Source organism: Sinocyclocheilus rhinocerous, unplaced genomic scaffold (genome assembly GCF_001515625.1).
Source record: "Sinocyclocheilus rhinocerous isolate Xijiao unplaced genomic scaffold, SAMN03320098_v1.1 scaffold299, whole genome shotgun sequence".
Classification (NCBI taxonomy): Eukaryota; Metazoa; Chordata; class Actinopteri; order Cypriniformes; family Cyprinidae; genus Sinocyclocheilus; species Sinocyclocheilus rhinocerous.
This window is the reverse complement of record NW_015652998.1, coordinates 1,869,745-1,887,139: the sequence shown is the minus strand read 5'-3', so window position 1 is coordinate 1,887,139 and position 17,395 is coordinate 1,869,745. Positions and strand designations below refer to the sequence as shown.

Sequence of the window (17,395 nt, the reverse complement as noted above, 5' to 3'; positions counted from 1 at the left end):
AGTTTAATACAAAGGACTGAAAACCAATCACAAAGAGTAGGCTACTTTCTTCATTTAAAAACATGAGATACAGTGGGATGGGGAAAAACCGCCATAAAGTCTTGAGACATGTTTTTTAAAAGTTTAACTTACATTAATTTTACATGGCTTTCTAAACATGCCGCTCTCTTGTGCGAGACGCGAGTGCAATGCTGATAGATGTCCCTCTAGAAAATGTGATAAATATGCGTTCTGTGGCTTGGCTTCAGTTTTGACGCAAACAACATCTTCTCCACACTGATGCTCTTGTTTTCCGCAATATATTGAATGAACAACGTAGCAGCGCCGCATCTAGTGGGTTCAACTGGATAGGTTAACAAAAGCAATGACACTTACTTCGTCGTCGCATTTCGTGCGCCACTGACTGATAGGCTGCCTGACGGCTGATGCAGACCTAATATTCGAATGCAACGTTTTTGCATTCGAATGTGGATTTTTTTTTTTAATTCGACGAATATTCGAAATTCGAATTTTTTTTGACAGATTAATTAAAAACATCCGATGATCAGAGCCGATATATCCTGTCAATCCAAATAGGGCGGGAACAAGCATGTAATTTGTGCTGTGTGTAAAGAAGATGTCTCTTATGTGGAATTACTTTGAAGTGGGTAATGACAACAAAAAGCCAATATGTAAGCTCTGTACTGCTAAAGTTTCTAACACAACTAATTTGATTACACACCTTAGATGCCGACATGCCAAGGAATATGACGAGTTAGTCAAAGCTAAAGCAGAGGCCGCTTCAGCTATAAAAGCTAAATGCCAAACAAAGGCTAGTGTGACTTCCTCTATCACCTAAGTACTTGACAGCACCAGAAAATTCAAATTCAAATCTGACAGCATGAAAAAGCTCGAGAAATTACTCAGAAAGTAATGAGAGTTTATGGCGCTTAATGACCAACCATTGTCCGTAGTGGAAGACACCGGATTTCAGTGACTGGTAAGACACCTTGTGCCTCGCTACACTTTACCAAGTCGCCGTTATTTTGCAGATGTCTGCTTACCGGAGATACCATGTGGCCGGTCATGTTCACAAGTTTCTTCATAACGACTCCATGATGAGCTTCACCACAGATATTTGATCTTCAGATGTAAGCCTGACGGGTATGCTTAGTCTCACTGTTCAGTGGATTGTGATTTTAAACAAAGTCTTGTTTCATGCACATGAATTTACTGGTTCTCATTACTTCGTTGGTAATCTCACAAGCATTCACTGGCATGTAAGATAGATAGAAAACTGACAGATCAAGAGTGCCTACTGTTGTAAATGACAACGAGGAATATGGCTAACGCCATGACGGACAGTGATATAATGAGTTTGCCCTGCTGTCAATGAAGGCATATTAAGCCAGCGAAGTTTGACAGAATTGGTCAGTGTGTGTCAAAAGATTGTAGGCCACTTTTAACACTCGCAACTTGCTTCTTCACGTCTACAGTCCATTCAGACACAGATGGATCTTCCACTAAAGAGACTTAAGCAGGATGTAAATACGAGGTGGAATAGCACCTTCTACTGTATATGATGGAAAGTCATTTGGAACAGAAATGAGTGCTTGCTGCATATGCTGCAGATTACAAGCTACCGGTCACACTTAGTGCGCCGCAGTGGGCACTGATGTAAAGCATAACCACACTTTTCTCTCCGTTTGAACTTATAGCCAGAGAGATTAGCAAAGAAGATGCTGCTGACATTATCCCCCTGTTCGAGACTCTAAAAAGGTTACTCAAAGTAGCGGACTGTGACCACGGAGTTAAAACAACAACAACAAAAAAACATTACTGGAGGCAGTACAAAAACAGTTGAGGAACACCACTTCCAACCATATGCGCTGTATCGCAACGGTCCTTGATCCGCGATATAAAGACAAGTTTTTTAATGCTTACACGAAACGGCAAATGCATGAAATTCTAGTTGTGGAGATTAAGAAATTCGGACACCCTAGAGACAGAGAAGATGTGCAGAATCTAGAAGGTAAGTTTCTATATGAAGAAATATAATATTCAATATAATAGGCTATTCAAAAATTCAGAAGTCTGCTTTTAGTCGTTATAAAAACACATAGGCCTATTACAGAGAGTGCGAGTGCGTCAACGCAAGTAGATAGTTATCTAACAGAGCCCATGATTCCCAGGCAAGAGAGCGCACTTACGTACTGGGCCACTAATCAATGCAGTCTGCCTGAGCTTGCGCAAGTTGCGAGAAAATACCTGTCTGCACCTTGTATGAGCATAGACATTGAAAGGACCTTTAGCTCTGCATCTAATGTCATAAACGAGAAAAGAAATCTACTAAGCTGTGATAAAGCAGAGATGCTTTTGTTTGTGAAGAAAAACTTAATGTCATTAAAGAACATTCAAAAAAGTAAAAAATGACCAGTTTGATGTTAAATGATGAAGCAGAAACAATAACTCCCAGACCTATTTGAGGGAAATGCTGATTGACTGTGAGATCAAGCTGCTTTTTGTATCCAGTTAATTTTAGTATGAGTTAATTTCTTCAAAAAAAGTTTAGATTCAAAATTACCAGTTTGATGTTCAATGATAAAGCAGAAATGCTTGTTTGTGAAGAAAGTTTTACCCCACATGCTTTGTGAGCAGAACAGGACACTTTTCATATCCAGTCAATGATAAAGCAGCGATACTTTTGTTTGTGATGAGTGAATTTGAGCCTAACAGAAGTTTTTTTTTTTAGAATTTAATCAATGTTAATATGAATAACATTCAAAAAGTTTAAAAAATCGTAATTTAATCTTAATTTAGTTCATGTGTTAATGTTAATTTGACCAATGTGTTTTCTGTTTTTTGAGACCAGTTACTGTGAATCAACTGTTTAAATGGGGAGAATAAAGTTTTTTTGCATTGCTTTCAGAATTATGGAATAAATGTTTTTTTAATTTAAAAGAAGGTATAAAATGCAGATCCACCAAAATATCGGTATCAGCCGATATCACTCTGAATAATCGGCTATCGGTATCGGCTGGGAAATTTAGTATCTGTGCATCTCTAATATTATGGTCAATCTGCAGCCATTAAGAGACTAAATAAAAATCAAAGCATTTGTTTACATGAACAAACAGTAACAGGCACTTCCCAAGAATAGGCCACATTTATTAAAGCATTAGAGGCACAAATCCTGCAAGGACTATTAGATATGATAGATGAACTATTATCTAATATTAAAATAGCCTAGAATGAAAAGTAGCTAGTTTTAAACACAATCAATTGTCTGTACACTCTAAGAGATTCTGTAATGGAGATTTTGCCATTTGTCAGGTTTTGCATACATGCCTTCACTGTACTGTATTCAATAATTAAAAATCATACAGCAATATTATAATCTATTGTATTGTTATTAAACGAATTAACTCTCATTATTTTTATCATTCTTATATCTTATAATTCTAATATCTTATTATTTTATAATTACAATTTAGTAAAAAATATTTTAAGTAAAAACTGTTTCATAAAACTCATTTGAACAAGAACGCAATATTTAGTTGTACCCCACATTTTGTGTGCAATCCTGATGCTGCATGATCCAGGTAAATATGTAAATAATCATTGTATTTTCTCAATTTTTACACAAACTGTCATTCTTCTTGCATTTGTCAGGCTCAACTATCCAAATGTTACTGTGTTGTTTGTAAGAACAAAAAGATCAAATATTTATCTTGAATTTATAAGAAACCAAGCTTATCAAAATCCTTGACTCAACTGATTGACAGCTTAATTTAGACTAAATCTGAAATCCAGTTACCTATTTTGAGTTGGGGTTTTTTCTATTTATTTTGATGTTTATTTGAATGTTTATTGCTAGGAAATAACAAAATCAGCTGTATGTGAGAACAGGGTTGAGAAACCCACAAAACTTATCTAAAAAGCTCATATAAAATGAATATAAATGTGTTAGAACATAAATGTAAATTGGAAAAGGTGCAATGTTCACTCTTGAAGAAATCCAACTTTATTGGTTAAAATACATGTGATGTTTCAGCCATTATCCAGGCCTTCATCAGACATATCAGACACATGTAAACAATTACATTTTTATATGTATAGATTCTTTTTTTTTTATGAGATTCAAATCGAAGAAGAAGAAGAAGAATAAGAAACGGAGCAATTCCAATAGGGTCCTCACACCATCGGTGCTCGGGCCCTAATTAACACCTATTTATGGAAAGTGCCAATCACAATCATGTCAGATGATTAGTGAGGGCCCACCAAAGGGAAAAAGCTAAAAGCCAAGTTGCAGAAGGCAGAGCACAAATCACCAACTTCCTCTGCACATTGAAATTCCATTTCTCAAAAAAGAAAGCAAATGGAGGAGCGACACTGTTCTTCGCCTCGTGAATTACGGACTCCCATTTCCACCACAGCAGTATTTACCATCAGCACATTCACCAACATAACTATGTTTATGATGATATTGCAAATCACTCGATCCTCCTCATCAGCATTATGTTCTCTCAGCGCGCCAGCAAGAGCCGATGTGTTAATGAACCAACACTTGCTCACACACACATGCAACATGAGGATAGAACGAGTACCAGCACCATCTAAGCGGCTCGTAATCTTTTCATAGCTACGCTTCAAAGTCTGCATTCAAAGCCCAGACCCTATAATAGTTTACATCTGAAACTACACATATAAATCATCCAAGCCTCATATCTGAGGAATTAGAGGGAAGATGAGACTTTAACTGCCCATATACAGAACATATTTCCTCTGATGCACTAGGTTATCTCGAAGGTTATCTCGAAGAGCTCTCAGTGCCGGTTCCCTGCACGCTCTCATCCCGGCACTTCACTTTACCCATTATGCACTCATTTTCCCTGCAAAACAAGAGCTTGGCCAACCCGCACACCGCCCGTCCTCTTTCTCTCTGAAGCACGACATCAGACACGTCAGAAAGTGAGGAGAAACTTCCAAACAGACAGAGGAATCGAGAGAGTGACTCTTTTCTCTTTACTCACGGCCTTATTTTCACATCAGTCGCCGCTGCACACAAACACAGGAGAGCTTGTGTTGACATACTGAAATGGGAGAAGATCTAACGTGAGGGTGATTATACCTTCACAGCGCTGCCTTCCTCCATCTCTGTTTCTATCCCATGCCACAAGAAACATTCACCTTAGAATACAAATTTTACCACATTTGCCAATTAGACCTGGCTAACATACATTATGTATTTTCGTTCCAAAGTTTTGGGTTGGTAAGATTTTTGAATGTTTCGAAAGAATTTATTTGATGAAAAATACAGTAAAAACAATTATATTGTAAATATATTATCAATTTAAAATATCTGTCGTCTATAAAAACATTTTAAAATGTAATTTAATCCTGTGATGGCAAAGCTGAATTTTCATCAGCCATTACTCCAGTCTTTAGTGTCACATGATCCTTCAGAAATCATTATAATATGATCTGATTTGACGCTTAATAAACATTTCTAATTATTATCAATGTTGAAAACAGTTCTGCTGCTAAAATTCTTTTGTGGAAACCCTAATTTTTCAGTTTAAAAGAAGAGCATTAATTATGTATATTATAATATTTATTTATAATGTCTTTACTGTCAATTTTGCTCAATTTATTGCATTGTTGCTGAATAAAAATATTTTGAAACTTTTGAACTGTGTAGCTCAATATATTCAAACTATTTCACGCCAAGTAAATTCAAAATGTTTAAATGCAAGAATTTTAACACCATAAAAATCTGTTACATGAAAATGTCTTGTACTTCAAGGAATAATTGTGAAATGTAACAGTTAATGATGTGTTTATTAGGAAACAGTTTAAAAAGTTCAGTTTTTAAAACAAAGTTCAGTTTAAAAAAAAGTTCAGCTCAGGAACTAGTTTTAAAACATCCCAATATTCAAAGCTGTGCTTAGTTTTAGATCATTAGCAAAATTATTGCGAATATATTGCAAAAATTCAATATCATTCACCCCACAGCCAGATACTACAAGATGATTTAGCCATGTTTTCTTTGACAAACAGCACAGATCATTGCGTGCTTGCAGAAAACGAAATTATACTAAAATATAGTCACACAAATCATATACTTATGAGCCAGGCAACATTTCTCAATGAAACTGCACCGCTCACAAAAACATGAAGACATACCATCAAGCTATCAAAAAATAGATTTTTTTTAAAGACGATATAAAATTAAGCAACCTTTCTAAACCGTTAGCAATCAAAAAACATGAAGATGTATTGAGAATTTGATGTTTCAGTGACTTGATGGAAGAAATAGGCTATTTCACCAAGAAAAAAAAAATAGGCCTTCCATATAAACTTAAATAAATTTCCACTGAAATAAAGTAGTTAGTAGTCATCACAACATTTGCAAAAAGTTGCAACAGAGGTTTTGTAAGCTAATTTAAATGGTCACTCCATCATTCATACAATTTGATTATACTGTATTATTTGCAGATTTTAATAAAGTTACAGATTAAGTGGATTTTATTGGTGTTACTTAATCGTCAAAGCCAATTTTGATTCTTGCATGGTGAGCGTTAATTTTGAACACTGGTTTATCATCTTTCCCAACCACCCGTCTAGACTCTCAACCTATTTATTGGTCAATACATACCCATAATGCCCCACTACATTCAATCTGTAGCTCTCATGTCCTGGATCAGGGAAGCTCACTCAAATTCTTTTTCCCCACATACAACCATCTTATATTCTCTCTCTCACACTCCGTTAGGTGAATTCTTCCTCACTTTCTTTACTTTTTACCTCTGGCAAATGCAGAGATTCAGGCCAACAGGCTGAGAGAATCTCTCCACAATAACATTTAAACTTCACCCAAGTTCTCTGCATCTCCCGCCCCTCTCCCTTCATCTCTCCATCTGCATAGATCCTCATCCCTCTTAAGTGGAAACATTCTTCCAACATCACAGGACGTCCATGTCAGTCTTTGAAGCCGAGCGCCAACCAGTTTTCTAAAGGTAATGGAGGAGCATCCTTATCAGAGAGATCCAGCTCTCTTTTGATACAGCCAAGACCCTGTGGCTGGATGGAAGAACAAAGATTTCACCCAGGCATGGCACATAAGAGGATGCATATAGACCATACAGGGTTGTCTAGTCAAAGAGCTGGTGGAGTGTGGGTATAACTGGATGATTATACCGTGTGGTTTGTGGGCTAGATGTATCCTTGGGGCATATCTATGTATATATACACATCTAGCCTGCAAGATCTCGAACAGAGACCCTCAGAGACCCCGAGATAACCGCACAAACAGACAGCACGAGTTGCATCTGTGAGATATTTGGACAGACGTAAGGCTTGCAGCTCAACATTGACTGGGCACAGAAAGCTGATATCAATATTTGTTCAATTATTCATCCACAAACAAATCATTTCTATACAGCCTCAAAGGTAAAAGCTTCCGTCAGCAACATCTCAGACAATTTCACACCTCCACGATATCACCATATGCAGGTACACACTTCAAAAGGACGCAGCTACAGAGTGTGTGTGGGACGTGTTTGTGGTGGTCAGTGTTCGATTTACACCAGAGCTTTCGGCAACGTCCAATATTTGGAAGAAGAGCCCGTCATCCCTTGTGGTCGTTCCAGGCGTTTACACTTAACCAGTCAGCAAAAAGTACTCATCATGGGCACATAGCAGTCCCAAAGGGGGACGCCTGTGAGCACCCTCCTGAATCATGAAATGAGGCCACATATACTACTGTATGTCATTTAGGACAAAGCCCAGGACTTAGAAAGTAGCCTGTACTGATATTTAGGGCTGCAACAACTAATCGATAAAATCGATAATAATCGATAATGAAAATGATCGACAATGAATGTCATTATCGATTAGTCGCGTCTGCCCACTGCACACGGAAAACTTCCGCCAGTCACGTCAAATTACAGCAGTGAATAACGCATTTCTATGGACAAAATACATCTAAAAATAGCAGATCCAAGCTGCCCGAAACATGAGAATGCTCGTCCTGTCAGGCGCTTTGACAGTTGCATGAGATGTTTAATGTGTGAGATATGTTTCCTCAGCGCATAATCTGCATTTTACGGTTATATCTAGGGCTGCACGATTAATCGAAATTAAATCGCAATCGCGATTATCGCAATTTGGCAAAAGTTGCGATTGTCATGCGCATCTTGTCAGGGAAGCACGGTTCTGTGATCAGTAGTAAATCTCCATCCGAAAGCCAGAGGGCGCTCTCATGCGGAAACTCCAAATACCCCTGCTGAAGAAATCCAGGAAATCCCTATAGTGGTTGCTGAATGACCAGAAGATTTAACTGCTTTCATTGATTCAACGTGACTAATAAACACACGACTATGACAATATATGGTTTATCTGAGTTCATCTTATTATAATTTTTATTATAATAAAGTATATATTAATGCAATGCTAATTGACATAGCCTTCATCACTGCTTAGAATACTATGAAATATATTGCGTGCCTTATTCTGTGTAAGAAGCCACATCATCTCACATAAGGATTTACTTCAAACACTCGACTGACGTTATGAAGTGAGTTTGGAGTAAAAACATGTTATTAAGTGTGGTATTTTCATGTGCTTTCAGATGGAGCAGCATTTACTACACAGAGCCTTAGTTCACTGACAAGCTACGCAAACAGCTTTCATAATCGCAGAACGATTTCTTTGATTTCATAATCGCGCAATTAAAATGTCTGTGATTATGAACGCGGTTTTGCGTAACTACGGCTCCGTGTAGTAAATGCTGCTCCATCTGAAAGCACATGATGGAGATTTACTACTGATCACAGAACCGGCTTTACTGACTAGATGCGCATGACAATCACATTTGATTAATCGTGCAGCCCTAGTTATATCTTTTCTGTAAATGTTACATATTCACGCTACATTTTCTATTTTGCATGAAGGTTCATCCTGACAGTCTGCGTTAAACTTCAGACTTCACTGAACGAGCACCGGAGTGCACATACACGTCAAACAGAGAGAAAGCAGTAAAGAGGGAGAAAATTTATATTCGGAGCAAATAATATTTATTTTGCTGATATATCTGTTATTGGACGTTAAATTTAGGTTTAAAAGTCAACATGTATTTCAAGTATTTTATGATAGTAACTGTAAAGGGATGACAGAGTGTGATTGAATATAAATGTAAGGCGTTTCTTACATTTACAGAATAAAGAAATGACAGTAACTGGTTACTGTGTTCAGAGTGAATGTGTGTGTTCCTGCAGAACATTCCTCTTATCTGTTAACACTGAGTTTGTGTTTTTCTTTACTATCTTCATCATTATTATTTTCACTTTTAATATAGGGAATTAAACTGTCCTTTGTCCATTTGTCTGTTTAAACTGTCCATTTAAACTGTGCTTTATAACTCTTTTACACATAATGTATAGCATAGAGATACAGGTATATTCACCATACAGTATGTTTTCATAGCATTCAGCTGGCACATTTGTTTGAAGGACAGTATTGGGCAGGATGTGGAATAGTGCGGTTTGTCAATTAAAAAAAATATATGCTTTTTAAAATCCGATTAATCGAAAAATAATCGGCCAACTAATCGATTATTAAAAATAATCGTTAGTTGCAGCCCTACTGATATTCACAAAAAACATCAAGCTAACATTAAAAGAATTTGATATTCCAAGTGATGTCATTTTTTAAAATTGCTACAATTATGATACCATTAAGAGTTTTTAATATTTGGAGTCTCCGCTAAACTAGTATTAAACTACTACTAAACTACAACTATGAAACTACACTCATAATTTCTCCCAGCCTGCACATAACAATAACACCACCATGAAAAGCCATATGTTATAAAAATAGAATAAATATAGAAGAATACCGAACATGGTCATATACAAGGCCCTGAGGGAGAAAAAAAACTATTAATTATGTATTTTTAAGGATGTCAAAGTTATCGTGCACTTAAGCTATTAATGAAATATGTTTAACTTCATGATTTCATGATGTTCACCAAATTTGATTAAATTAATAAATAGGAAATTAGGTTTCTGAATGAAGGACTGATCAGAAATTTAGTCAGAAATCACAAGGTTAATTGCAATTGCTTTATTCTACTGATAGTAGTAGGTATAACAGTAAGATAAATAAATCTGCATATCATTTTGTTTAAAAAATAACTATATTATTACACTATACTGTCATAAATATAAATTAAGTTATATACTGTAAGTTTAAAAACCCCAACTCAGTATCAACACAATTCATCATATTTTTGTTGTTGGAATAGTTTGTGATGATGGGCTATACCATATTTGAATACTGAATTTAATTACTTCAGCTATAATAAAATCTGCAAAATATATACATTTACATGCACAATTCCACAGACTGCTGACGACAGATGGCTAATGTCCACTGCAGTCTCCTTCAAATAACAGTCAGAAAAAAATAATAATAATAAAAACAAATCTCTTAATGTTTTCTTCTCTGGAAACATTGCTGAGGGGAGATGTGCGATAGCCCAGCTGTTGAATGTAGGATGTTAACCTACCTCCAGTCTTCCCGTGTCAGGCTGGAAGCCACGTGCCGGGTCCTCTGTGGTCACACGGCACTGGATGGCATAGCCATTGATCCGTATCTTGTCCTGTTTCAAGCCCAGCTCTGGCAGGCTGCGACCTTCACACACTCTCAGCTGAGAGTGTACCAGATCCACACTGAATGAGAGAGAGAGAGAGAGAAACAGAGACAGTGGTTATATAGCATTTGGTAAACAACAAAAACAAACTCTACCAGGGGCCCCACAGCCACAAAGATCACATCCAACACAGACACTTTATCACTCCAGACGAGTACACGTTATCAGGCCAGACCCGTTCAGTGGTCTGGAATCACAACAGATTCACTCAAACCATTTTCAGCCGCTTGACATTCCTGCAGGTGCAACACGTCGAGGCAACATTCACACCAGTGAGGCGAGAAAGCGTGAGATGCCTGCTTGCTCCAATAACTTCTATTAGACAGGCTTGACAACTAGCAATCCGCTTCATAACGCTGCACTCGTTTGACAAGGAGTGGGATGAGGGGATTGTAGAAAGGAAACGAGCGAGTCACTCAGCGACATACAAACAGGAAATGCCTGCTAGATTCATGGCTAACAGCTAGCGCCTGATCCACTCCGGCCTCAATAGCTTCACATTTAAATCACTCCCTCAGCTCAATTGAATGAACCAGGCCTTTCCTGGGCTGATTGGCTACATTTGGCTGAATCTGCCATCTTATTGGATAAGTGCTTTCCCCAGTGTAAAGTTGGATTTATTAAGAGCCATATAAATCACACTGATATATTTACTCACCCTAGATTCACCGAACTCATTCCTCATGTCCCACAATTCCTCATCCTCATATATCAGGTAAATTTTATTCTTACAGGCATTGACTCTAATGGGGGAAAAGATGCATATACTAGCAAACAGAAACGCTACGAACCTGCAGCCTTTTGTTGGGAATCAATGTCGGCATGTAAGGGAAACGCTATTTATTCCACATTACTAACGCTTGTTTCACCATATATCAGAAGGAATAAAAGACATTTAAATAGGCTAAAACTTCACAATTCAACCTCTTTAAGATGAATGAATAATCAAAAGTGTTACAAAGTGTTAGCGTGTGCGCGAGACAAAACGTGAAAGCACCAGTGGGTCAGAAAAAAATTTTAACCAATAAAAGAAGAGCGAGATAGTATTTGCTTTCATGCTGTGCATCAATAATTGATGCTACAAAGTGTCTGCCTTTTTTATCTCCAGCATGGAGGCATTTAGAAAATGTAGGATTTCACGAAGGCCGACATATATAACCACACAGCATGCTTTTGATAACACTGCAACAATACATTTATATTCACATACACACATGGTGAAGGCAAAGGCAATATGTTTGCACAGCTCTCAACATTATCTGGCTAGGCCTCATTAATTTTTTAACAATGGTACAAACAGGCTCTGAATATTGCACGCATATGTCTTTATGACACTGGCGTCTAATGATAACATCTCTCACATGAACTCTGATCATAATAGCTGCAAGCTGAAATAATTACCAAATGAAACATCAAAATCAGCTTAATGGATTTTATCCCTATTATTTTCGTCATGTAAATACTCCAGCAGATCTGGAATTGTTACAATTACATTTATCAGATGATATTTGGGATCAGAGTGGCAAACAGTAAGATTGCAAGTTAAATCCAAACTAGGAGAAACAATTCTGCTTTTTTTTTTTAATGGACCCTGATCAAGACACTTAACCCATAAAAAATGTCCCTGCAATTACTGAACTGACAGGGCAAGTCAGTGTGAATGAGCTAAAATGTTTACAACATTAATTCTGCATTCAAAAGCTGTAAAAGTTGTTCTTAGTGATGCTATTTGAGTATTAATGTTAGGTAATCTTTCAGAAACCCACTGAACAAATTTAAAACTGATTCTTGAGTATTGGGTGAAAAGTGCAAAACTAAAGTTTGTGTACTTCAATGTATTTATTTTTGGATTCAGAGGTATTCACTTATGTTTTCATGCAAACTCTATTCACTCACAAAATGTTTCCTTATTTGCCCATCACACAGTATGTCAACACAATCTGATATATAAATAACGATATATAAATATATATAAATATATAAATAACTGTCATATCAAATATTTAATATAAACAGAAATCTAACACTGAATTTAAAATAAGAATGAATTGAGGATACAGAATGAGACTTATCTGACGTTTTTGACAAAAAAAAATATACAGCTTTGAAACCTTATAAAAGAAGTTTATTTGTAAAATGAATCTCTCTGTATTGTCAGAAAGAAATCTTTCTTTTAAAGAAACAAACACACTTAAATTTTCCTTCACTACTGTGACATACATCTAAATTTCTCAAACAAGAAAACAAAAAATGTTGGGACGGACTTGATTTTGTCCATTTTTGATTTGCACGTATAATGTCTAAGTTTCATTCATTTATGATAAACACTGCAATATTCCATTTTTTTTTTTAATGACAAATTAAGCCTATAACTAAGGAGTTTGTAAGCCTTCATTTAACAAAAAACAGCTCATAAAAGTTGTTTATTCACAATGTTGTCTCAAGACCCAAGAGTGTATGATCAATGTATAATCTATTTAGCAGTTTGGCTTTTCAGAGCTGGACAGGAAGAATAATCTGCAGTAGTGAAAACAGATTGTGGGATTCAATGTACTCATAAAATCACAGCTATAAGGGTCCGCTGACCCAGTCTCAAGGGCACAATGTTCACTTCCACGCTCCCTTACCTCACTCACTCAAGCTTCTCCTGACTATATGCATCTATACCATTCCCATAGCAATACTTACACCAAGCAATCCAGGTCCGCAAAACTACATTGACTTCTGTAATAATGTGAAACAATAACTTAAAAGGGATTACTGCACTATTATAAGAACAAGCTTTGATTCAGCAAACATGCATCGCCTACCAAACTTACCAAAATATACAATATCCTGATCTCCCATAGATCCAGAAGAGAAGTTCATATTTGTTTCATAACTAACCTGTTTTAAAAGCATCAGAATGAGATGTGAATACACTAATAGTTTCATTTTAAGCTGTGACTCATCCGTCTGTGACTCTTTATTCCTGGCATGCATTAAAATCCCGGGCAACGGTGCATTATGTGGGATAATACAATAGACTATGGCTGATAAATGAACCATTTCTTTAAAGTGTGTCATCAGTGTCTTCAGTCTTCAAACTGTATGGCAATCTGAACTGTTTTTTAAGCCGAAGAGTTGAAGGGTGGTTGTGGTATGTCTTTTGCCATATAAGTTAGTATCATTAATATCAATATATTAGCCATATATTAGTCGTTGTCAGTTAAATGTGACCCTGGACCACAAAACCAGTCTTAAGTCGCTGGGGTATATTTGTAGCAATAGCCAAAAATACATTGTATGGGTCAAAATTATTGATTTTTCTTTTATGCCAAAAATCATTGAGATATGTTCCATGAAGATATTTTGTAATTCCAGATTTTCAAATAGTTGTACCTCGGCCAAATATTGTCCTAACCTAACAAACAATACATCAATGGAAAGCATATTTATTCAGCTTTCAGCTGATGTATAAATCTCAATTTCGAAAAATTGACCCTTATGACTGGTTTTGTGGTCCAGGGTCACAAATTAGCTTTAGTTTTCATGTTGTCACTGCTTTCTTCAAATTCCACCAAATATTTTCAATGAGATTTAAAGGGGTCATAGGATGCCCATTTTCCACAAGTTGATATGATTCTTTGGGACGTCACACAAACAGGCATCTGAGATCGGCTCGATTTGAGAAAGGGGAAAACATTTAACCAAATTTAAAAAAAAAAAAAAAACACTGGGTGGATTTTTATCATTATAGGGTGGTTGTGTACACACACTGCCAACACACATTTCAGTTCAAACAACTTGTAAAAGTGCATGTAGCATCCGATAACCCTTTTAAATATGAAGACTGAACAGGCCACTCAAGAACATTTTACGACCAATCCCTGAACAAAGCTTCAGTAATTTGCATGTATACTTTGGGATGGCTGTGCTGCAGGAAAGTCCACTGATCATCAAGCTTTAGTCTCTAAAACAAAGGCATCACAACCTTTGCCAAAACGACCCGATACTTCAAAGAATCCATGACATCAAGATTTCCACTTCCTGCAACAGCAAAACACCCCCATAACAAGACAGATCCACCTCCATGTTTGACCATAGGGATGGTGTTCTTCTGCTCATAAGCCTGGTCTTTTTTGCACCAGACTTACCATTGTTCCATGGGTCCAAAAAGTTTGGTCACATCACTCCATAAGCATTCTTCCAGAACTCCACAGGTATATTCAAATAAATGTCAGCATATTCAAGTCAGCCCTTTTATGTTCTTTTTGGTCAAGAACAACCTTCAGCTGTAGGTGTCCCGACATGAAGGCTATTCTTGTTTAGCGTTCTTCTAATAGTTTGCATTGAAATGTATTTTGCTCCTTTCATCAGATCATCTTGCAATTCTGTCAGTAATTGAGGGTTGCCTAGATCAAACATTATATAAAATTGTGATTTTTCTTCAAGTCCTCAAAGGGTTTCTGGTACAACACATTTTAAACAAAGCTGCCAGCTGAGTCTCTACGAATTTTAGTGTCTTCTTGTAGTCATAGACTTTCTAATGTACAATTTACATTAGAACAAATTCTAATGCACAATAGAACAATTTGTTCTCTAAATATTTGGTATAAAGTTTCCAAAGGCTTAACGGTGTCTCCCTACTATACAAATAAGTAACTTAAGAACAGCAATACTGAATAGGGCTTAAATAATTATGACATAACTGTATTTAAAAAAAAGTAACTTACAAAAATTGCATTATATATTGGCATTAAGGATGCACCAATGTTTCGGCATTTGCATTAAGAAAATGTTTCTTGTGTTGAATTTAGGGCTGTCCAGGTTAACGCAACAATAATCCATTAACACAGCACAATTAACACTGGTTTTATTTGACCCTATGAATCACCTGCAGCTCAAGCCAGGGTTGCCAGGTCCACGGTTTCCCTTCACAAAACATTATTTGTAAAGCGCCTCCAATCAAATTATCGCAACTAGCTTTGTGCTTTGTTACTTCTGATAACAAAGTCCCAGCTTTCAAATCCTGTACATTTGATCACAAAATACAAACAATAAATGCCATTTTGACGCTTTTAAATGCGACTTGGCAGATCGCTGTAGTGCCTCAATTCAAGCGGCAGCGCGGAGCACGAGTCTCTTCCACTTTAATACAGGCTATAGTGCAAAATAAATATGAATGAACATCAGAACATGTTGAAAGATACAGTACAACTTACCAAAATGTATCATATCTCATATAATCGCTCAGTCAGCGTTTCAACCGAGAACCAAGAAAGACTTCAAATAAAACAGCTAGTGCAAAATGTCACTTAAACATGGGGAGCGAATCATTTTAATTGAAATTTTATATATATTTTCTTTTTTGTTCCTATTCCCCAGTTATATTACTCAGCTATGATTGTTTGTTAGGTCTGTTGTTCAAGGATCAACAAAAGATTCAGGAACATGTACCACATGAATGAAACAGTGCTGGTCAATACCTTCTGAAAAAGAAAATTTCACATTTATAGGCAAAAAACACCAACACCACACACTTGCTACCCCCTAATTGCTATCGTGTACTCTTCAAATCACCAGACAGCACAGCATTTACAGCAGCCTACAGTCAGACAGATGAGAAAGAGTGAGTGAGTGAGTGAGTGCTGAAGAGAGACACAAACAATTTAGAAGGGGAGCGTTAGACACACAAAACAAGAAAGCAGAGAGAAAAAGGAGGACAGCAGAACAGAGGAGATTACAGCAAGCAGCATGAGAATGGTGATGGGAGCTGCTCAGTCATGACAAGGCTCGAAATTGCGACCATTTTGGTCGCATATGCTCCCGAAATTTAATCTGTGCGACCTCAAAATATATTTGGGAGCATTTGTGCGAGTGCATATAATTGTTGTCGTGCGACCTGTTTTCATTTCTTTTTCTCGCCGTAGCAAGTGGAAAGCAGTGACTGAGCGATTGACAGCTAATATAAACCAATCTAAAATCTGCATTAAAATAAAGAATGTAAGGAAAAAATCTGTTAATATATAATTTGTAGTTGTGGTGCTCATTAATTTTTGGTGAGTGCTACTAAATTTTTGCTGGTGCTCCTAACTTTTTGAAGTTGGGAGCACCAGTGCTACAAAGTAAAAAAGTTAATTTCGAGCCCTGCATGAGGTGGGGGAGCCATGTTAATATATTCAGTCTGATTCTCTATTCCATTTTAATTGCCAAAGCCAGGCAGCAGCATATGCAGAAATGATGTGTGAGTGGAGCAGTCCCAGTCAGTCATACAACACAGACTGAGCCCCTGAGTGACACCGTGTTAACGTGATTGACTGTGTGTGTGTTCTCCCACAATGTTTAATATCTGCCAGTGCTGCTGAATAGGATCATACCACAATTTAAAGAAATCAACATATGGTGACACTTGAGTATCCAAGCCAAAAGAAAGTCAAAGTCTGAGGTGTGACAATATTCCCTCAACAATATCTCCTCTAATCTTTGATGACCCATTTCTATATGTAAGTTTATTACACACTAGGGCTGTCAAAATGGCTGAAAAACTAAATTCAAATTTTGTGCTTAAATATGATCAAAATTCGAATTATATTCGAATTTAAAATGCATAATTTCAGTTAGGGTAAAGAGAAAAGCTTTTGGCTTTTCTCCTGAAGCCACAAGAGGGCGCATCGAGGTAATATGACTATCTGTGAAAAAAAGTGCATAATGTTTAAAATA

At 36.7% G+C, this 17,395-nt stretch overlaps 1 protein-coding gene across 1 annotated transcript in view; it reads right to left on the bottom strand.

Annotated features, from left to right (window-relative positions):
• LOC107715262 (pyruvate carboxylase, mitochondrial-like) overlaps positions 1-17,395 on the bottom strand; it is a 142,135-nt gene that overhangs the window by 82,893 nt on the left and 41,847 nt on the right. Inside the window, exon 9 of the mRNA XM_016521346.1 lies at positions 10,550-10,712. Coding sequence (XP_016376832.1) covers positions 10,550-10,712 — 163 coding nt within the window. The remainder of the gene's footprint in view (positions 1-10,549; positions 10,713-17,395) is intronic.